Source organism: Corvus hawaiiensis, chromosome 15 (assembly GCF_020740725.1).
Source record: "Corvus hawaiiensis isolate bCorHaw1 chromosome 15, bCorHaw1.pri.cur, whole genome shotgun sequence".
NCBI classification, from domain to species: domain Eukaryota; kingdom Metazoa; phylum Chordata; class Aves; order Passeriformes; family Corvidae; genus Corvus; species Corvus hawaiiensis.
In genome coordinates this window covers 20,809,432-20,831,438 of record NC_063227.1, presented here as the reverse complement: position 1 = coordinate 20,831,438, position 22,007 = coordinate 20,809,432, and the positions used below count along the sequence as shown (strand labels likewise).

The 22,007-nt window shown below is 39.2% G+C and overlaps 2 protein-coding genes across 5 annotated transcripts in view; one reads left to right on the top strand and one right to left on the bottom strand.

The window, feature by feature from the left end:
• KCNIP1 (potassium voltage-gated channel interacting protein 1) overlaps positions 1-22,007 on the top strand; it is a 292,275-nt gene that overhangs the window by 3,778 nt on the left and 266,490 nt on the right. The window lies entirely within an intron of this gene.
• KCNMB1 (potassium calcium-activated channel subfamily M regulatory beta subunit 1) lies at positions 362-12,484 on the bottom strand. 3 transcript variants are annotated; one of them, XM_048319708.1, is made up of 5 exons: positions 12,306-12,480; positions 8,695-8,774; positions 6,660-6,825; positions 5,050-5,245; positions 1,716-3,096 (listed from the first exon to the last, which is right to left on the bottom strand). In XM_048319708.1, the coding sequence occupies exons 3-5, from the start codon at positions 6,794-6,796 to the stop codon at positions 2,827-2,829; spliced, it is 603 nt and encodes a 200-aa protein (XP_048175665.1). In that variant the 5' UTR covers positions 6,797-6,825; positions 8,695-8,774; positions 12,306-12,480; the 3' UTR covers positions 1,716-2,826. The 3 variants fall into 3 exon arrangements, with proteins under 3 accessions (XP_048175666.1, XP_048175665.1, XP_048175664.1); XM_048319709.1 differs by lacking the exons at positions 1,716-3,096; positions 8,695-8,774 and adding an exon at positions 362-1,686 and having other exon boundaries at positions 12,306-12,484; XM_048319707.1 differs by lacking the exon at positions 8,695-8,774 and having other exon boundaries at positions 12,306-12,479.

Below are 22,007 nucleotides of genomic sequence, written 5' to 3'. Positions count from 1 at the left end.
AAAAAAGTGTCGGTGTTTGTATGTTCATCCCAGACCTTATTGTTTAGTATTTCTTTTAGTAAAACTTCTGCATGTAAAGCCAAGAAGTAGAAACTGCTTTATATCACTATTTTTGGTTTTTTTAACTTATACCATATACATGCTTTTGCATATTCAAGTATTATCACCTGTGTTTTTCATCCCACTCCTGCCTCATTTCTTTCATACTATTTAATGTGAGATTTTATTTTTACTCTAAATACCTTTTACAAGGAAAATCCTTTACTAGGCGCAAGTTTCACTCTCTTCTTATGCTTGTGCTCTTCTGTGGGTTATTGCAGTTGGAGATACGCCACGGTTCAACTGACATGTAATCCTTAGCTGCGCTCTATGGCTTTCTGCTTGTTTTATTATTAGCATTTGTTATTTACAATAGTAAAATGAAACTGATTGCAGCTATGAAGTCCTTCCTTTTGCAGCAAGGTGTAAGGAGACTGCAGCCTCTCCCTGCAGTGGGCAGTAAGGGAAGAGGCACACCTGATACCACTGTGCAGCCTCCAGCCTGGGTGGTATGTCCAGATTTACATCTGCAGCAAGTCTATGAGGCTGTAAGCCAAGAATTTCATAGCTGGTACTTCTGCAAGCTGGACTAGCAAATTTTGCCAGCTTCCTTCTCAGTATGTTCTTATGTGGAAAGTCTTAGTACCAGAGCAGATGTCTTTGTGTCTGTGTGAGAGAAGGCCTCTTCCACTAAGAGCTTTGCATAGTGAGATACATACGTTGAAGAATGCATGCCTGGAGAAGCATGCCCTGTTTTGCTACCAATACAGTGCATTAGCTTCAACAAGTATCCAACCTGCTAGCTTACTTTTTAAGCTGTTACCACACTCCTGCCTCAGCTTTTTATGAACTAACAAAACAGGATCTCTTCCCCTTCCCATCCCATTTGGTCGCCCAAACCATCTGTACCTGTGCCAGCTGAACTTTTACTTTCCTTCTTGTGGACATAGTTCTCCTGTATCAACTTTTGGGGATTAGCTTTTTTTTTTTTTTCCCCAGTTTTAACAGCCACTTCCTTTGATTTGCTGATCATACTGAAAAGCAGACTCTGACACTGTTGTGTTAGTAATGTTGGAGAATACACGTACTGGGTTAGTATTTCATTCTTCCTTACAATAAACATTACAGAATTCTACAACATTAAAGAGAATAATTAAACTGTAATGTAATTAATTTAGATTTGGATCTAAGCCCTGAAACTTCCCTGTGAATGATAGCTCCTAGTGGTTCATCAACTGTGTGGTGAAAAATCTTGTACCGGTTGTGTCCCAGATGCCAGTCAAATGAAGTATGCAGGAAGTATCTGGTGTTCCACCTGAGTCCAGTTGCAACTTGAAATTTGGGTGAGAGAAACAGTTACATTCAGAGAACAGAGACTGTCTCTCTACATGCATCTGAGCATTCCTAGAAGTCTTGGCTCTAGGAAACAAACATATCTCTTTTGTGAAATATCTTGGTGTTAGGCATGTAAACTTCTGTGGTTACTTTGGCTTGTTGTATTTATTAAGATATCACAGATGTATTTTACTTGCTGTGGTTTAAGAATGGTATTCCTCAATTGAGTGTTCCTATTGAAACATTCCAAACCACGTGTTGCTTGCTCGCTCCCCTCTCTTCTTTCCCACTCTGATGGCCTAGAGAGGAGAACTGGAGGCACAAAAGGCAAAGATCATGGGTTGAGATAAGAACAATTTACTGGAAACAGCAATGAAAAGACAACGAACGGTAACAGCAACAATACTAATAAAAGAGTGTACGAGAAACGATTTGCACCCGAGTTCTCACCCCCGAAGATACCTGACCATTCCCTCTGCCGTGCTACCCGAGCTGGCAGGCAGCCCTTCCCCCTTTCCCAGAAAATGAGGTGAGGTGCTACAGAATAACCTCTGGGTCCTGGCCGTGCCCCCCTCCTGGCTACTGCAGAAATTAACCCTGCCCTGACCAGAACCAAGACACTATTTCATAATGACATTCTTTATATCATAACTTCCTTTTTGTATCAGTTTTATAACCTATGGAAATGGCAGCCAGGTAGCCCTCCTTGAGTGGCACACTTGTCTCAAATAAGGCAAGGCTTAATTTGACTTAAATAGAAAAACATACTTTTAGTATAAGCTTCTTTACCATACCTTGTATTTTATGCATGCGTTTCTGTATATAAAATCGGTGTCAGATGATTAGAGTGCAGATTTTGTAAAGTCTGTGTATGTGTATTTTTTTTTTTGAGGGGCTTTCTCCCTTCTCTTTCCCAGGACAGAGAGAGCCATGATTAAAAAAAAAAAAAAAAAAAAAAAAAAAAAAAAAAAAAAAAAAAAAAATTTGCCCCATAACAAAGCTCCTTTTCTCAACAGGCAAGAAGAGTATGCCATGAGTGCATACTGTATTGGTGTATAAGGGTGTAAAGGGTGTGTCTGCCAGTGATGATGTGTATGGATCTGGCACCAACCAGACAGAAAATTAGTACCCCATCTCAAGTGTGGAAGAAGAGTTTAGTAGTAAGTGTGAATTGTAGCTTTGTAAAGCAGCTGTACCTCCTAAAGCCCAAGGAAACAATAGATAGTAACTAAGTCTGTGTGCTTATGAGGTGTTTTCAGGTATTCCTGGGAATCAGTTTTATATTTTATCCTTGTGTAATGGATTGCCGTCCACAGCGGTTGCTATTCCATTTTTTGGAATGCCTGCCCTTGAATATGGTATATGGAGTCACAAAATGCCAATAAGACAGGCAGAACAAATGCAACTTAACGTCTCGCAACAATCGCAACAATCTATTCTAGATATTTTTTTTTACTGCCAAGCAGAAAGAACAGAAACATACTGACTAATTTTTACCAGAACAATAATCAGACATCCACCAGTAAACATGAGTGTAGGCCAGAGGAAAGCAAAGAGAAGGCTTTTTGAGGGATAAAGTCTGCTTAAAATGACATTGGTCTGTGTTCCTCCTGGGTCATAGTAACAAGGGAAAGTCTGGTATTTTTTGAAATTGCTTGCAATTGTTTCTATCCGTGCCTTAACTTCTTTAGAGTTCTCCAACTTGTCTGGGACGTATGAGCACTGAAATAAGAAATCAAGGTGATTCATTATAATAAATACTCTAAGACAAAGTTTGTAGTTAAGTCAGATTGAGTGAAAAAATCACATTCCTGCTGACAAACTCTTCTGCGGTTTGGCATCCCTGGAGGTTGTCTTGTTTTCATTATGTTCATTTGCCATGCCATGTCATGTTTCCATCAGTACGTCTATGCCCCCAGTCTCCAGATTTACAGACTGGAGTTATGTTGTTGGAAACCAATAACATACATGCTCAAAAAACCCCTGCAGTCTTTGAGACTGTCACTTCTTTATTACACTGCCAAGCTTCAGTTCCTAACAGAGCTTCTAGGCACTGCCACAGCAGGAAAGTGTTAGTAGTGCAGAAATTCACACCGGCTTGTCAGTGTGCAGGAGAATGAAGTTGTTTTACTGCACACCTCTGATTGTAACTAGTAGAAAAATACAGCAAGCATGGCTGTTGGAGGCTTCCTACTTATCCTTGTAAATTAGAACTATTTTGACCTGTAGTAATAATGCAGAGTTTTTTAGTCCTCAGTGGAAATAGTCTTTGAAGCAGTATTTTTTGTTTGTTTGTTTTTCATAACCTTTTTTTTCTGCAGTATTATTTTGGGTACATAATAATGCTTGAATGTACTAAACTGGAACCTGGCCAAAGCAAAAGCAGGGGTGGTTCCTTACCCAAAAATTTTACTTGCACTAATGCAAGTAGGTAGGACATCAACAAAGTGCCTCCCCTTGTAATGAACAAGACTCTTGTTTCCTTCTATTGTTGGTAATTTCTGCTTTGCTCCTTCATTGCATGTAGCTTTCCCTGAGACAGTCACTATAAAGATAGGCATTAGCTAGAAGAATTCTCTTCAGCTGAAGTGTTTTATGCTATTAGGTTTGCACTGTGTGAAGCTCTAATCTATATAAATTCTTTGCACTTGTAATCTGAGCACGTTTGTTCTGGATTCTGAAAGCACTTCAATCTTGGGCATCCAAGATCTGAATTTTCGTGTAAGAGAGTTGTTGAGGTGCAATAACACCTCTGAAATATTCGTGGGTTTGGAACTGGACTGAACCTGACCTTCCTTGGGATAGGGTACCTGAAGGACCACTTTTTGTTCTGGGGGAGCAAGCCTGAAAATACTGAGCACTCTGCTGATTACCAAGCAGAAACACTGGTGGGAATAAAGGGATAAGACCTTTTGTTTTCCTCTTCCCTAATCTTTCACAGACCTCTAATGCCAAATTAATATTACGCACTCACATTTCTGTTCCAACTGTGGGCGCACTCATCCTCTGGGGAAGAGATCCTTAAAATGATTAACCAAAGGACCCCTACCACAATACTCAGCATCTCTGTCTTACGCAGGTGCTTATGACAGTGCCACTGGCCTCTCCATGAGTCCGGGAAACTGCTGCAGACTAAAACAAAGACAAATGGGTTTTCTGTGTGATAATTGTCCAAAATCACTGATTTGTTTCTTCTGTCTAAACTGTGCATCATGTTGCCGTTTTCTCCTTCTTCATTCCCTGTTTCATAATATACACCTAAAATGCAAGTAAAATTGGGATTTGTGCTCTTACTTTGGATGGTTTTAAACTTGATGTCTCTTATGTGCTAATTCAACAAGGAACTGAGCAAGCTGCATCTTATAAACCATTTGCTACAATGGGTCTTCAACTGGGAGGCCTACATATTTGAAAATGTTCAGAAGTGTATATTCGTGTTGGGGTAATTCCTTAAGAAGTATTAACTTAATATTTAATGTAATGTTTAAAATAAAATCCAAAACTGTAATTTTTGGAATGCTTTAAAATTGCCTTGGTCTAAGCCCAGATGTTAATACGTAAAAGATGAGTAACTCCTGCTGTTACTGTGCTGCTTGGTTTAAAAACCATAAGCCCTTCTCCTCAAAAGCGTTTGATAGTAGCAGAGAATGAGCTTGCTATCTGTGTTGCAAGTACCTTAGGATTTCTTTCCAGTGTATCCTCAGTGTGGTAGAGCATAACCTCCTGTCCTGAGGCTGTCAGATTAACCCACACCTGTAGACACGGATAAGGAAAGATTTCCTCATCCTCTGAGCCTTCGCTGTTTGGGCAGAAAACTTTGTCCTTGATGTTGGCTTTGAGTACTTTGCACACAGTTTCTGTTGTCCAAACACTACAAAAACAAAACAAAAGTTATTTCTTTGAAGCTCATCCAAAGCATCTGTTGCGAGTTGCATGTGAAAATACATCTGTGTGTGGTGGCTTGGCTGGAGTTCATAGATGCTCCATCCTGCTGTGATGAAATGTGCCCACCCTGAACCTGTGACTACACCTGGAGAAGGGCTGCCATAGCGAGTAAGTTCAAGAAAGCATTTTTGTTGCTGTTGTTTTTTATGCATTCTGCAGTTTTCAGTTAGATTCTGATCTCCTCATCTGTAACCGGTTTCATTTTATTCAAGAGAGCAAAATTGCTATGGATTTTAAAGTTTGGTAGTAAATACTTGGAATGCAGTACATTTCATGTCTCAGAAATATTTTGACTGATTTCATTCAATAAGCCTCAGAACTCAGATCAGTACCCATGTTTTTTCCCGCTTTTCTTTTTCTTTATTGCATGGGCCTCTTGCATAAATAAGTAGCAGGATTTTTTGTGGAAAAAGTTAGTTTTAGCTTTTGCTTATCCATTTTTCTCAAGAGTTACTTTTCTAATATTGATAACACAGTAAACTTTTGCTCACAGTATTACACTTTGGTGGCAAAAAAAGTCAAGAAACAGTCTCACTCCAATTCTTATGAAACTAATCTTGTTACATGTCTTTTGTCATGTGATCTGGAGGCAGGAAAAAAATGAAATATATGTGAATTACTCTGTTTTAAAGAGAATGGTTTTCAAATAGTTTTGAGATTAAAGGTGCTCTAGTAAAAAGAATGGAGTGGATGTCCTTGCTTTCTCTGTCATAATATTGAAATATGAAAAAGTGAGCTGCACTCTTTGTCTTGTTACTTTGATATTTTGCAAATTGATTTTGTGTGTGTAGGCAGAACTTGCAAAATTAAATTAAAGTGTGGGTATTAGTAACTCCTTCAGCATTCATTATGTTCTGCAAACTGGATTGTTGAAGGTGGTAGTTTCTTAGGATGGGTAATTTGGAAGTAAAATACAGATTCTTGAGTGAACAATTTTACCATGACTTCCGCTACTCAAGTTACATTAAACACAACACTCTTCTGCACCTGAAAAAGCTTTTTTGAACTGTTCTTATTTATGCAAGGCTTGGCTTTTCACTGTCAAGCGTTGACAAGTGTGGTTGGCTTTTTGACTTGACAGTAAATGTTTCGATTCAATCTGGTTTGTTTAGCTCTGAGGAGAATAATTTCCTCTTTTTTTGTGCTTACTTGTAAGTGCCTGATGAATCCTTGGCACACTTTTTTTTTTCTCTTCTGTCTTAAATCCTTATGAGCTCTTTGAGAGCACTTTGTTTATTGTACAATGTACTTACATATGATTTATCACTGTTTTAATTATTGTATATGATGCTAACAGGAAAAAGAATAGCTTAGTTTCATAAACAAATGGCTCTTATTACCTCTTAGTGTAAAATGGCACAATGGTGATCCCAATAAAAAAGTACATCATCATGGAGCACGCAACCATTCCCAGTCCCAGGCAGAGGGCTCTCGTCTCGCCTCGCTTTTGTGCAGTCACCAGCTTCTTTCCCAGCATGATTCAGAGTTGCGAAACTTGAACAATCTCTTTTTGGTGTAAAATAAAATACAGAAAAGAGAGGTAAAACATGACAGTTATTGTAGTTGTGTAACAAGTTTCTGAAATATAATCAATGGAGGAACAGACCCATTTTTGCAAAAAGTAGAACTAAAAAAAACGAACCAAACTTGCTGTGTTTTTTGTTATCATTAGACTTCTCTGTTACTTTTAAAATTTATCGTGTAGTACTTTAAGAAGTGTGTGTGCATGTAAGGCTGCGTGAAGGGAAAACCTTCCCAGAGTGAAATCCTTTTTGCATCATGCCTTTTATTTTGGAGTAGTTTGAAATGGGGTTGCCTTATTTCAAAAGAACTGAAATAACTAGAATTTTAGCATTTGAGATTTCTGACTTCTGCATGTTTGCTTGGCCTTGTCCATTCAGAGGTGCTCCAAACCTGATGTCGGGGGAGTGTTGGTGTAATGCTGGGGAGCTAACTCTTGGGCAGAGCTGTCTGAACCTGAGCTCAGAACTGACTGGCATTAGCCCCTCCACTCTCTTGACAAAGAGCATTTTAAATGATCCGCCATAAATCATCCATGATGTTTTGTTGAAGAGAATCTGAAAATTATTGCCAGGAGTCCATATGCCATTAAATCATTATGAGTGACGTATCGGTTTCTATAGAAATAGTCCAGAACTTTCACTGCAAGTTCAACTCATCACCAGTATCTGCTGCACTAACAGCTGTGATTGCAGGTTTGTGGGGTTTTGGTTTTTTATGAAAACATGGCATAAGCTATTGTTATGGCAAATGACAAGACTGGCAAGATTTGTGTGGGCTTTTTGGGGATAAGAGAGGAGAGCAGAGCAGAAGGAGAAAAGGAAAATGTTACATTCATGCAGAATCAGTTTTCAGTTCTGTTCTCCTGCACGAAGCAATGGTGCACAGCTTTAGGCAGTGCATTTTCAGGATTTTAGTTTCAGGTGCATGCAACTATTTAGTGTTTATCCTTACTGGCTGGCCTTCAGGATAGCATGGTTCCTGCCTAAATGCACCTGTGTTCAGACTTAAATTTATATACAGTGTAAGACAAGCACAAACCGAAGCTGGCAAATAGGCTCTTCAGGTTATCTGTGAGCAGATGGTCTCCAGCTGCTAAAGGCTGGGAAAGCCATGGTGTTACTGCAAGTAGGGGACCATGCTGAATTTGGTGAAAGATGAGATAGCCCTCGAAGCTATGACCATCGGCTTTTAAAGGAACAAATGGAAATGTATTCTGAATGTTCCTTTCTTTCCTGCTACTTCTGCTTTTCACTGGTAAAAGCACCTCACTTTGACTGTTTAATGGTCAAAGGAAAAAGGTATTTGAAAATTAACACGCTGATGTTTTTAGACTGCTATAACACCCGAGTGTTAGTTCTAGTAGCAATAAAAATATAGATGTCTGTGGACAGTAAAACAGCTTTGGTCATTTAGCATAACTTGGGGTTAGTTGCAGATTTCAAGTATATATTTTGAAGTTGGTAGTACATTATATCATCAAATGGTAAAGCTGTTTTTAGCTGTCCCTAGAAACTAAAAGTTATTTTTAGAATACTGAATTTTGTCCACTTCCATATTTAATTTCACTTTAAATAAAACATCCACATCCACTGTGAATTTTGCATACAGCATTTTGAGAGAAATTGTTTTTCTGATGATCACGTATAATTCACTGGCATTGTTAGAAGCATCTCAATTTGAAAATTGCCATAGATGAACTTTCCCTGTTTACTGCCATTTGAGTTTAATACAGAATGTGATCTAATGCCCTTAAGTAAGGCGGTATTGTGTTTTGCTTGGTCAGTGGGGCTATAGGTAGACCATGTGGTATCAAATGCTCCCAGTACAATTGTGCTGCACCGGCATACTCACATATAACTATGTGGAGAGGAGTGTGCGACAGGGAAACTTGCGCGGTGTCCGTGACACTTCCTTGGAACCTTCTGTCGTTTCTTTTAGTTTGGAAAATGGGAAATAACACTTTAAAAACCTAAAGAATTCTAAAATAGTTAGAATACTGGGACACTGTGCAACACACTACCTTAATACCAATGGTTATTAAGCTGGCTCTCCTTTACCTATTGTGCTGCTTGGTCAGAGGGGAAAGTGGAATAAAGGAACATTATCGGCCCTGGAGCACAGGGGCTGTGAGACCATATGGTACTGGAGTAGCAGGTCCTTATAGCACAATGGGGAGATAATGATAGATGTCTGAAAACCTGTGTTATTAGCAAGAAATTCTTACGTACAGTAACAATGATTAATCTTTCATTTTCTATGAGAAATTGAAAAAATGAAAGACTGGTACTGCTATTGTGTCTTGTGGAAAACTTCTAGTGGCCTAGAGCTGTTAACATATTGAATTTTGATGAACCATAATATTTACAGAGCTGTCCCATTTACACTGAGAAGCAGTGGGGTAATCAACAAGAACTGTGGGACTATTAACCGAAGAATTAATGAGAAATCTAATTGCTCCAAAAGTCTGCTTCAATGCCAGCCACACATGCAGCAGAAATACCACAAAACTCATCCTTCAAATAATCTAAAACTAGCAGACCATCTCCTTAAGACACAAAAGGAACTTGTATGTGTAAATTGGAAATTTTTCTCAGGTGTCCCAGAGGTTAAATGCAGTGTTGTTCCCCATCCTGACACCAGACAGACTGCCTGACCCTGGTTCTCTGCAAGAGCTGCTAAGTGATGCTGTTTGTTCCCCCAGTTCAGACAACTGCTCCACCCCAAAGAGAATAAGGACGTATAAATTATGCAGAGAATGTTAACAAGAAAGGTTCATCTAAAAATATCACCCTGAGCGCTTCTATAGACATAAAAAATAACCAGCTATGTCTTCAGGCAGAGTAAAACAGGGGTGCTTACATAATTGTTGTGTTGCCGTAGCAAATTAGCTGTAAATATGGTCCCTAAAACTGAAGTACACATTTTCTGGTGCATTTTTTTCTGCTTTCAAATGTAGAAGACCAGAAAAATCTGTAACACTATTTCATGCATGTGCAGAAGAATTTAAGAGGAAACACAGGACTGCAAAGGAAACCCATGAGCATTTTTTTTTTTCCTTTCTAACATAAACGTTCCTATGTACTTCTGCTGAAAATCCTTAATTTTCTGGCTCTCAAGACAAAGCAAAGTTGCATACATATAGAAAAACATATTTACTTGGAATTTCTTCATTGTTTTAAAGGTTAATTTTTTCAGATTAAAAGAATCTTCTGTCTCCTTGCTCTATGTATATTAGAAGGAGTGTTGAAATAGCTGATTTATTGTTTCCTCTGAAAAAATCGTTAAATCTTTTAAAATTAAGCACTGCAGAAGACTTGATTGGCTCAGGAAGTCTGAGCAAAATTGAATTGGGAGATGTTGAAGTGTACAAAGCCAGTCTTAGTCCAGCCTTCAAGAGAAAATTTAAATGTATTTTTGTACTGCAGATTTTGTGTGGTGGTTCTGTACTTATTAGGAATGTATAAGCTGCAAATGTTTTCATAATGTTCCCTCTGCCTAATCTTCTTCAATCCAGTTAAATTATACAGTACATTAGCTGTGCAATTTCAGTGTAAAATAATTGCATTCATAGCTGCTAGTGTTAATCTTAGGAATGCCATCCACTCAGGTTTGGAATAGTCCCGTTTTGATCAGAGAGCTATTTGATACTTGGCAGGAAGTCTTCACCTCCTCCTACTCTCCCATCTTTTGAGGAGTTTCCAGTGGTGCGACCTCTGTGAGTTCAGATGGGACCTCTCTCTTCAGACTACTCTTAATTTGGGTAAGGTATGACTAGCACTGATGAATTTATCTCACTTGCAGAAGAAAGGCTACTAAATTCCTCTCTTGAGTTTAAGTTGGGAATAAATATTAACAGTGAGGTAGTGTGGTTTTTTGGTTTGCTTTTTCTTTGAGCTGATTTATCCCACACTATATGGTGAATCTCCACTGAACATTTATGTATTGCTTTCAGACGAACATTATGTTCTAATACAGCATCATACCAAGATGAGTGATGCAAGTCATCCACATCTCTAAAGTGATGAGGACTTTTTAAACAGGCCTGTCTCTGCCCTTTGGTCTCTACCGCTTCTACATGCACAATAGCCATTTGTTTTCTCCTGTGAAATGCAAACTTAAGTCACCTTGTTTTATTCTCAAAACACCTTGTATAAACAAAATTAAAATTACCATCTTTGCTGGATTTGTAAGAGGAGTATAGTGTTTGGTGACAGTTTATTGGCCAAATGCTTTTTGTGAGAAGCAGTAGGCAAAAGTTTTAGATTTATAAATATGAGTTCTGTACTGGTTACGTTACTGGAACAGAGCCCATATTTACATACTTACTACTGTCTCTGGGTAGGGTTAGCTGGATCATTTGCACTTGCTCTGTGTCAACCCATGGAAAGGATTCTTCCTTTCTGTTTCAATCCTATGCTCATCATTTTCTCGTCTGCTGCCCCTCCACTTACAACAGACTGTAGTCAAAACTACATTTGTGTTAGCACTTTCTTTCCCTTTCCCCACCCTCCATTTCATCCTCTAGCAGTTACAGGCATTTCTTGCTGGTACTGGGGGAGTACTGCAGCCGGGAAGCACCAGTTTCTTTCATTACTTAATAAGCTTTCTGTGCATCTGGGACCACAAATTCTGTATGTTACAGAATAAGGTGATGCTGAGCCCCAATGGAAAAGTGCACATAAAAGCTTCTCATGTAGTTGTCTTGGAAACCCAAAACAGCAGTATTTTGACTGTGTAACATGATACAGCTATGTTTATTTTATGAAATGTGCTGTAGCATTTTGCTTTATTACTGAACTGTTTACCGGATGTGCCACTAGAGTGAAATAAAGATGTTAGGTTGTTTTATTTTTTGTTGTTTAAAGGCATATGCAGTTGTTTAAGACTAATTCCGTTAGTTTTTAAACATGGTGGATTTTAAAAAAAGAAAACATGGGGGAAAAAAAGGCAGAAGTTACTTGATCGGTTCAGCTGTTCTGAAATCTTTCTGTAGTACTTTATCCTTTGATTCTATGCTATAGAGGGCTGCACAGAAGGAATCAGTTTAAGGACAGATTTCTGGGGAGCCTTCAAGAGTTCTTGTGCCTGGGTCCTCTCTAACTTAGGGGTAGGTAAGCACAACCTCTAAAATAATGCTGAACACCCAAAGCCATGAAACTTCTAAGAGTAAAGGTGTATTCACCATTAAAATGAATAAGAACGATGGTCTTATATGAGCTCCAGACTCTGATTTGTGAAAATATTATTCCTACCTTTGCTAACAGTTTTGAAGAATGATCAGATTGCATCCAGTTACAAAAGAGAGAACAACTCAGTCTGCATGCTACAGAAAAGTTATCTGCACTGTCCTCCATAGTGCTGCAGATACAGAAAGCCTTTTGCTTCCCTAAACACTGTACTTTTAAAAACACAAAGCTATCACATGCTCCCAAGGAAAAACAGTTGTTGAGAAATATACTCACAGTTTTTGATGAAATGCTGCTTTCTCTGGTGAAAAAAAAATCTTTTACGTGACAGACTTGGGATAGTAGTGGAGCTCAGAGCTGAAAGAGATTTTTATAATTTTTTTTTCCTGTACTTCTCTGGGTTTGCTTTTCTGGGGCTGAACTCCTAACTTAGTTCCCCTATTACAAAGCCTTTTGTAACCATAAATGGTAAGGTATGAAAGAGCAGTGTCCTTCTGGAAATTAATTGCTGGAAACCAGGAAGCCACAATACTAAGACTGAGCTTTCTCATACACTTGAGCCCCTTTACGACACATACCAGTGGATTCGTGTTAAACTATGGCCCTATTCCATTTGTACAACATTTTTAGTTTAGAAATTTGGGTGAGATTTAAGGAATTGAACTGTATTGATGACCAGTGCTATTGATTCTTAATTCTTAATAACCTGAGCCATTACCAGCTGTGTGGGAATGCTTTATTGCAACTGCTTTCAGTGAGTTTGGATGCAACAGGTGCTAAAATTCTGACTGTACATCAGAGCCCTATGGATAAGAACATCCATCATGCCATAGGTACATTGGTGTCCAGCATGTTCCTCTAGCCAAAAAGCCAGGCCTATTTCTGGGACATATAAACAGATAAATCCTAGCACATAGCTTCAGAAAAGAGCTAAAATAATGGTTTTATTCCTTTTTCTTTTTTTTTTTTTTTTTTTTTGAGAGAGGAAAACTCTATTATTGGGAGACTAAAGGAATTTAAATGGATTCATCCAATACAATCATTAGGAGAGAACTGTAAACAAGGGTATGATATTTGCCCCTCCCTCCCCGCCTTAGGTATCTCAGAATTAGCTGTTTCAGTTTCAGCTGTTCTTCTAAATTTGCTTTTAGTAAAAGATTTGAAGTTGACATGCTCAGAATGTTCATGCTGTCTGAAGATAACTGATTAATCTTCTTCAGTAGGACCCTTTTGTATTATTACAGATCCAGAAGAGAGCATCCTGGATTTAGGTAACTGTCTGGTAGACATTTACAGCTAAGTAAGAGGAAGTCTGCTACTATAATCTAGACTGGAAAGACTTATGATCACAGTAATTTTATGATATTTGAGAAGGGATGTAGAGAAATTTAAAAAATAACATTTGAAGTTTGGAAAAAAGAGCCTTATGAACAAAAGTTATTTTTGGATAAAACAGGATCTGGTTGAGTGGTTTTTATCATTTTTGATGCTTAGTAATCAAGACTAGGCATTTCAAAGAGGCAGGCTCTGCTGGCTCAAGGAATAGTCAGGCTTTTAATGAGGAATTCATTGTAAGTGATTTTTGGATTCTCTGATTCAGGATTCAAGGTAGAATACAAGGTAAGCTGTGCTAAATGAAATTAATGAATGTTCAAATTGAAGATTTGTCTTCTGTCTCCTCTCCCTGCCACTTGGCCTAAATCCCAATGGCTAATACGCAGACACCAATTTCTACCTGCACACTAAAGAGTTCTGCTGCAAAACTAACACAAAGCTTGTGGATTCCAGAGCCAAAATATAGATTAAATATTTTGAAGTTTCCACAGTGTACTGAAGAAGATGCTAGTAGAGTGCTTTGGCTCAGTTTGAGGTGTGCTGGTGGTTTATTTGAATAGACAGAAGCTATGCTCCAAGTCTGGTGCTACATATTTCCTTTTGCTTGTATTGTTTCCTCTCACATACACAGCTGATGCACAAGTCTAGGTGGCCGCTGACTCTTGGAGAGCTAACCCAATAATATAACGTGGGTGTGCTAAAGGGAGGTGCTATAATGATATCCACTTCCCACCTTGGGATATTTCAGTGTGCTACTGATCTGTACCAAGTGACATGTATGCATAGGAGCTTTATCAAAGGTAAGCCAGATGCTGTATTATACACTGCAATTCTGTACATCACAGTCTAAAATAGCCTTTGTCTTCTGAAAATCACATGGAATATTTTCCTTTTTGCAGCTTGGGTATTAGGAGGAGAAAGTGAACAATGTGATGGTTGAAATCACCATGCACTTTTGCCCTTGTGCTCCTTTCCTTGCCTGCGCCTCTTTGTAGCTTTGCTCCTGGCTCTCATGGGAACATTAATTTCGTATTTACTGGTAAGCTATGTAACTGGTGCTGCACAGTTCCTCTTTACACTGACTCAGAGAGGGAGTGTGGAGTCGCTGCTGGAAAGGCCAAATACCTGAGAGTGTTCTGTGAGTGTGGGTGGCAGCACAGATCAAAGCTGCTTAGGGCAACCTGGAGCTAGAGGCAGTAGCCCCTGTCAGTCTATGATCCTTTTGTGAATACTAGTTTTAGCCAAGGGAAGAAGAATTTCAGAGACCTTTGCTGGCTTTGCTTGAGGTCCTGTTTTAGCATTCTATCCCTGACTCTTAACTGGGGGAAGAAAAAGGGAAGACACAATGTCAGAACAGGCATTTCAAACTTCAAATACTCTATTTTGAATCTGCATAAATTTATTTACGATGTGTTGTTTCCCACTTATTTTATTTCAAGGTAATAAACCCTTTGGCTAAGGCCCAAATAGATTTCATTTGAGCGATAGTTTCCCATAATTCTTTTAAAAAAGATAAATGCTTCAGCTTGAAAAACCTTGCCGTATCTGTAAATTAGTGAAGTAGTTGCACTTAAAATTATCAGCCTCCAGAACTGCAAGTAGCTAGCTGACAAATTAAAGAGAATTAAGGTATATTTCTGGGGAATAATTTTCCCTGTAGAGTGATAATGGAAGAAAAATCATGTGAGAGAAGGTATGTGGCTCTGAAAGAGACATTGTGTAAACGTCAGCATACAAGGATTGTAGCTTTTGCTTTGTAAATAAAAGTATGAGGAGGCTGTAAACATTACAGCAATGGCAGGGAACAAGAGTTTCTAGTGTTTACTTGCTGTACTGCTCTGCAATGAGCACTTGCTGTTGTCCTTTGGGCACCATCTGTATTGCAGAATGCTTTGTTCCAGCCCCTTCTGCTCCTCGTGGCCGGCCGTTGCAGGAAGGTGTTCGTTCAGAGTGCTTAACCCTCCCAGGGAATCTGCCTGACTTTGATGGGATGCTGAAACTTCAAGGGAGTCTGGTTTGACCCCACATGCTACTGAACAGTTTGTTCTTGTGATATCACATGAATTAAATTTATTCAGTGTTTGCAGGTGACCTGTTCCACATTAGATTGCCCTGTGTAACAGGGGGTTCTTGCTGGAAATCTGAGTCAGATTATATAAATAATGTCTGTAGTCAAACAGAAGTTATGTGAACTTGCAAACTCTGAGCTCCTTTTTGACTCTAATGTAAAGAGCAGTTCAGGTGTTAGAAGCGGGGAAAGATAAAAAAAAATAAAGCACTATCTTTTAGTTGCTCAGAACTGCTTATTCAGTTCTTTTAAGCTGATCATCCATAAGGGTTGTTTTCACATTAGGGCATAAGAAAAACTCACTGGCTATGAGATAAAGCCAATTTAATAAGTACTGTCATTTTATTTCCAGGACTCTCTAATGCTTATAAAGAATCAGTAAGCCGTGAAATGAGCACAGTTGTTTGGATCTTTAGAGAGCCCTGCAAAGTTATTAGCTCCCCCTTCCTAATTGAAACATAATCATAGTGTAGTACATTGTCATATTTAATGGGCTTCATAAAAAGAAGCTGTGGCTCTTGAACAAGGAACAGTCACATACTGAAAATTATATGAGTCAGGAGCACAAGATACTAGATGTTGGCAGGCCTACATCAAGCACAGGCAAACTTTAAGACTGGCTGCTTCCTTTTAAGTAGCTACATTAACAAAAAGTTTGCTGGATTTGCTGTTAACTCACCAATTTCATGAGGGTTGAGAGTGTCCTCGGAACATTTTTACACAGATACTTTACCATGAATTTTGAATGGTTTGTTTAGCTTCCAACTTCACAGTGTGGTGGCTGCGCAGTTCTGATGACTCCCTGAGTGGAAGGTAGCTGTTCTGTGATGAGCCTCCCCTATGCATGTCATACCTGCAGTAAAGCATAATGCTATTATTCCCCTTCAAAGTTACTGAGAACTCTCTAACTACTGTGTCTTGAAACTGAAGTTAGAGAGGGTTATTAACTGTTTGCTGCATCGAACCGTCTGTGGGCACACACTGCTTTCAGAGAAGAGGGGCACGGTTTTCAGTCAGCAAGTAAGTGTGTTTGCTCTTTCTCAGTCTGGATCTTGTATGTGTAATCAGTTCTTAATAATGTTATTCCAGCTAGAGGAGCCCTCAATATTAAAAAAAACCCAACCAAACAAAAAGCCACCACAAAAAAACCCAACCCACAAAACCCATAAAACCAAACAAACTCACAACACAAAGTGAACTTAGAATTGTAGATTTAGAATTATTATGCAACATTATTGTTTATCCTTGCTTTATTAGATGAGCACAAGGCGATAACTGCCTTTGCCTAGCAAGGGAGAGGTGATCAGTTGACAGGTTTTGGAGAGTTTCTGCCCTTTGCTCTGCCCAGTTTGTAGTCAGAAGTACATGGGAGACATGGGAGTTGCTCCAAGACCATGTCCTCTTCCACCTTACTTCTTTTATCTGCCACTGTGACTTGTGCTATCTCACTGTTGTATGCTGAGCTGTATCGACAGTAGCAGGCAAACCTGAATAACAAATTTTCAGCACAGTCAGAAATGGAGGTTGTCTTATTTTGGGGGTATGTCTCAGTCGTGTAATACATATCGTGTTACACTTGATGCTTATGAGAAATTTCCTGAACTTGTGATTTTTCTACAGGGACTCTGATACAATTAAGTATGAAACAGAGCACAAAGGTACCCCGTGCTCACGCTGGGAGACATATGCATTGCCAGATAACGAGGGCACTTGTTTACCCAGGATAGGATGGAGGGATGACTCTGGCAGTGATGTTGTTAATGGTCTCAGCTGTCATCTGGGAAGTTATTTCTGCAGTGAAATAGGTAAATTTGACTGTCTGAACTCTGTTCAGTGTTTGTACTGTGTCTGAAAGAAGAGCTTTCGCCTCTTCATCTATAGAATGGAAACAGTATTTTCTTTCTTACTATCTTCAGGCAAAATACATTCATGAAATGTAATTTTGTAATGGAAAGCACTTGATACATTAGCTGAGTATAACTTTGTATGTAGTCTGGTCAATAAAAGGAAATTTTTTTCCCCTTGATTGGATAGTTTGCCAAGCTGACAAAATGCAGGTGGAGTAGAGGAGAAATCTAAAGAAGCTTTCACAAAATAGGATATTTAGACATGACAGTCTGTGACGTTAAGCCTTAGGGGAATTTTATTTTTGAACAAGTAAGTAGAATTGCATAGTACTCTATAGCAGAATAGATCAGAGACCTGTTGTTGTGAATTTTTAATTTTTTGAAATTAGCAAGAGCTCCTGTATTTCTGTCGAATAAACCCCAGGTCGCAATGTGGGTATGTGCAGGTTTTATACATGTCAACTCAACTGCATATGCAACTTGCAGGTGAGTATCTCAAATTAAGCAATTCCAGCATGTTCTGTATGATGTAATTTACTGCCTCAGTTCTGTTCAGTCTGGTTATGGCAAGATATAGAAATGATAAAACTTTTTTCTTTACTGCCTTCAGGAAAAATCTAGATGGTTTTGGGAGTCTCAGTATTGATAACTTGACTACGAGGCATACACCATATATATTATTTTGTTGTTGCTTATCAAATAATGATAAGAATAATATAGCACAATAATATAATATATCATAATAATGATAATGGAATGTTGGGGCAGTTGGTATGGTTCATGTGAACTGGCTGTTGAAATTCCACAGCTGCTTGCTTTGATCCCCGATGCCATTGATCCCTTTGCTGGAAACTCTGCTACCTGATGTGCAGCTGTTGTTACCATGAGCAAGGTGCTTCCTACCTCTTTGTCCACGCTCATGCCATGGGCACCTTTTACTGCTTCCACACCTTTACTGTTCTCCTGTATTAGGAAAGGGAGATTGAGAGGGTGTGGCAGGTGAGAGTGGGAGCTTCATGTCATCGAAACTGCGGGAAAAACAAAAACTCTCCAGCAACATTTTTTAGTGTTACAGAATTAAGGCATTACTTTATTCTGGCCAGGATGTCGTTCTGGCCAGGATGGGCAACAGAAATAATTTCATCCACACATTGCCTGGGTTGTGCAGAGAAAACCCTTCCATCACAGATGGATTTTTCACTTCACTAGATTTTTCACATACTTATACAGACAAAACCAGATCAATTAATTGGTTCAATGTTCTTCGGTCCCAAGTTACACAGTTCTCAGTATTTGGTTTCCTATTGGTTATTGATCCCTTCATCTTCGTTGTTAATCAGATCCTCATTCTTCATTCTCTTACAATCTTTTCCCAGACAAGGTGTCTCTGACACACCAGGAAGGACTTTCGGGCATTGAAGTTCCTTAATGATCGCTTATCTCTTGTGCATCCCCTGGCAGCTCCCAGTCCATTGACATGTTAAGCTCATCAGACCTTGCCCAGGGAACAGAGTTTTTTGAAAAGAAGCTTCCATTCCGTTCCCCCTGGGTGAAGACGAACAAAACCCCTGACTAAAGTTGGTGAAAAAATTTTGGTTCTATCATTTCCAACATTCAGACAAAGTTTATTAGAGAAACCCCGCTGTTGAGCCATGAGGTGCAGAAAGGACTTTCTTGCTTTCAAAACACCTTTTTAGAGAGGAGTCTAGGTGCGGCTGAATTCAATCTTAGCCTCAGACTGTCAATGGTTTAAATAACTTTGTTTTGCAGTATTAAAGATAGCAAATCAGATATATTTATATCAAATGAATTATTTATTATGACAAATGATTAGACAAAAGATCTTCATCAGAATTATTTACTACATAGTTTAAAATCTAAAACTACTTGCTGTATATAGTGTACTGCACTATATTAAAACAATTATGTGTGGTTTATGCATGGAAAGGCGAAGAAATAAGACGTCCTTTCATTTCCCTGGGTTTGGGTTGCAGAAAATGGAGTGTTAAGTTTCCCCCACGCTGCCAGGGATAGCCTATATCACTGCTCTCCACAGGCAGGTCTAGTTTGATGCCACTTGCTGTGGTAGCAAAGAAAGAACAGACTGGACACCAGCCACCAAGAAACATTAATGCCCATTTGCTGTTTTTGCAGACCTAGTATTTTGTGGGACCTTTTTGGTTTACTAACCCACACCAGCAGTCTGAAGCATTCTTTTCAGCTACTTCACTGCTTGTTTCTCATACGGTAGAGTTCAACAGTTCGGGAATTAGCATTTGTGTCTGTAACAGTGGTCCATTGATCCAAATCCTCTCAACACATAATGCTGAGTCCACCCTTTCAATGCTTTTGACTTCTCAGATTGTCAGAGAGAAGAGTCTTTTGATTCCCTCACAGATCTGCTGCTGCAGTTCCTAGATGTGTTTTGACTCTTAATAAAGAGTTGTCAAGGATTAAAAGTGGCTCTGAGCATTTTTTCCCTATCAGTTTTCAGCTGAGAAGTTCAAGTCTGGTAGGATACATACCATACCTCTTCCATGCTCTACATTGTGTTCAAAATGTAATATGGGAAATGTAGATTAATTTGTCATTTAGCTGTCAGCTATGTATGGTGCTCTAGGGCCAGTGGACATTCAGCTTCTAATTGCAGCTTGTTTTGTTGTTCAGCTCAATTGTTTCTGCTGTTTTCAATAAAGCAAGTCTGCTGAAAACAAATTGTATCCTCATTAGGACTAATTGATAGTTGTCTTCTTTTAAAATAACTTCATGTGAGGCTTTGTGTAGAGCAATAAACTGAAATTTTATTCAGCTGCAGACTTCGTGTCAAACTTGTTGCAAAGAGAGACAGATGCCATATAGAAATAGTTCTGCAAACCCTAGCACTTTCTTTGTGTTTTATGCTTTTCCAAATGTTACTTTTGTTCTTTATTCAGACTAGCAAAACTTGTGAAGTCTGTCAGGTTGGATCCTGCTGCCCTGGAAATCAGGGGAAGTAGGAGCTGAAAACAATTATGTCTTAGTACTGGTTCTTATAACCTATTTCCCGAGGAAATTCTGTTCCAGGATTCCTTTGGCGATAAGACTTATGATAACATTTATCTATCTGTACAGCTTGCTGAAATGTTATCTTGTTGAAAGCCATGAAAATAGCTTTAGTTGAGAGCAGAGACAGTGGGGGATCAGTTAGCTTTGCTCTGTTATTTCAGGTCACACAAGACTTTCAGCTTTTCATCACCAGTGCTGTCTTTAAAGTTTAGTTAAAGCCTGTAAGACAAAAATAGATTGTGATTCAAATATGGTACTGGCAGTTCCCATCTTCTAACAGTCAGGGCACAGTAGTTGGAGGAGGCCTGTATGAGTGAGACTGGAAGGGACACAGCTGTCAAGTGATGCTGCGTGTTTGCAGTTCAGGCAGTCTGGCAGTGGCAAGTCTTCCTGAGGAACACTGTAGTTCCCACAGCTTCCCCAGCTGCAGGTCATTTGTTGCACTTTGTCTCATCTCCACGTCATTCCCTGGGGCAGCAGCAAGGATGCAGATCCCACAGTCAATTCTATTGGCTGCTGTTTTGAGAGCAGTGGGAGATGCTACCCTTTGCACAAAGCAGTTCTCTCCTGTTTGTAAAACAATAGTACTGGTTTTGCCTTCATTCAGAATTTTTTCTCTTGATCCAAAGTTTTATCTAATTTCAGATCAAATTAGACCTACCCACTCTATCAGGAAGTGTACTCAGTGCATAGGACTAAGAGGGCTTTTTTTTTGTTTGTTTGCATCTGGACTAATATATTTGTTTATCCATTCTTGTTAAGTATCCGCTGTGGACCCAGCACTCAAAGTCGCAGGGCAGGATGTAGAACTTCCAGGGGAATTTGATCGTGTCCTGGTGGTTGTTTTTCATCTGATCTTCTTAGATCATATATCTGAATAAAACAGAAATAACAGCAATGAGAAATTTTGTTTGCTGTGTCCTTTTTCCTGGCACCAAATAACACATTCATCTGCACACAGGTCCTTGGAAAGCCTTAACGGTGCAGGAGTAAGATACTGCCAGCTGCTTTGTTCTTCCTGATGTTGCTTTCAGCGGGTGATGTAAAAGGACTCTTTCTGAGCATGAAGACAGCTTGGCAATGGGGGCAGACGAGATGCCCAGATGAGCAGTCCTGCTCTTCAGAAACTGGAAAGTAGCTGTGTTCAGTTTTCTCTTTGTGCTTCCCAGAGACTAAGGGAATTGGGATTAAGTGTGGATTTCAGAGTGCTGTCTGACATGGGGTGTCCATGTTTCATCTGCATCTAGCAAGGACTGCCTCCTAAGGGAAACTTAAGCAAGGCAGGCATGGTTTATTTGCAGTGCTGATATAATCTGTACATAGATCAGTCAAGGGTATAATTCATGTCTTAAAAATGCATGCAGAATTTTGTGTGCCCTTGGAAAGAGGAGGAAATCCTGAAGACAATTCTGCATGGAATCCTTGCCATGGACAGGCACAATGCCCTGTGGCTTTGTCCATGTGGGCAGCCACACAGTCATCACTTAGAATCTGTACCTTTACAGAGAGGAAAACAAGAACAGGTTTTGGTCTTGTGGCTTCTTCTTCTTTTAATTCCTGAAGCAAGCGGGTATTCGATTCTGAAGTTGATAGTTTGCAGCTCAAGAGAAAGCATGGTTTGTAAAACTAATGACTCAAGGGAAAAGTACAAGGGAACTGTCAGTTTAAGGAGTGGGTAGAATG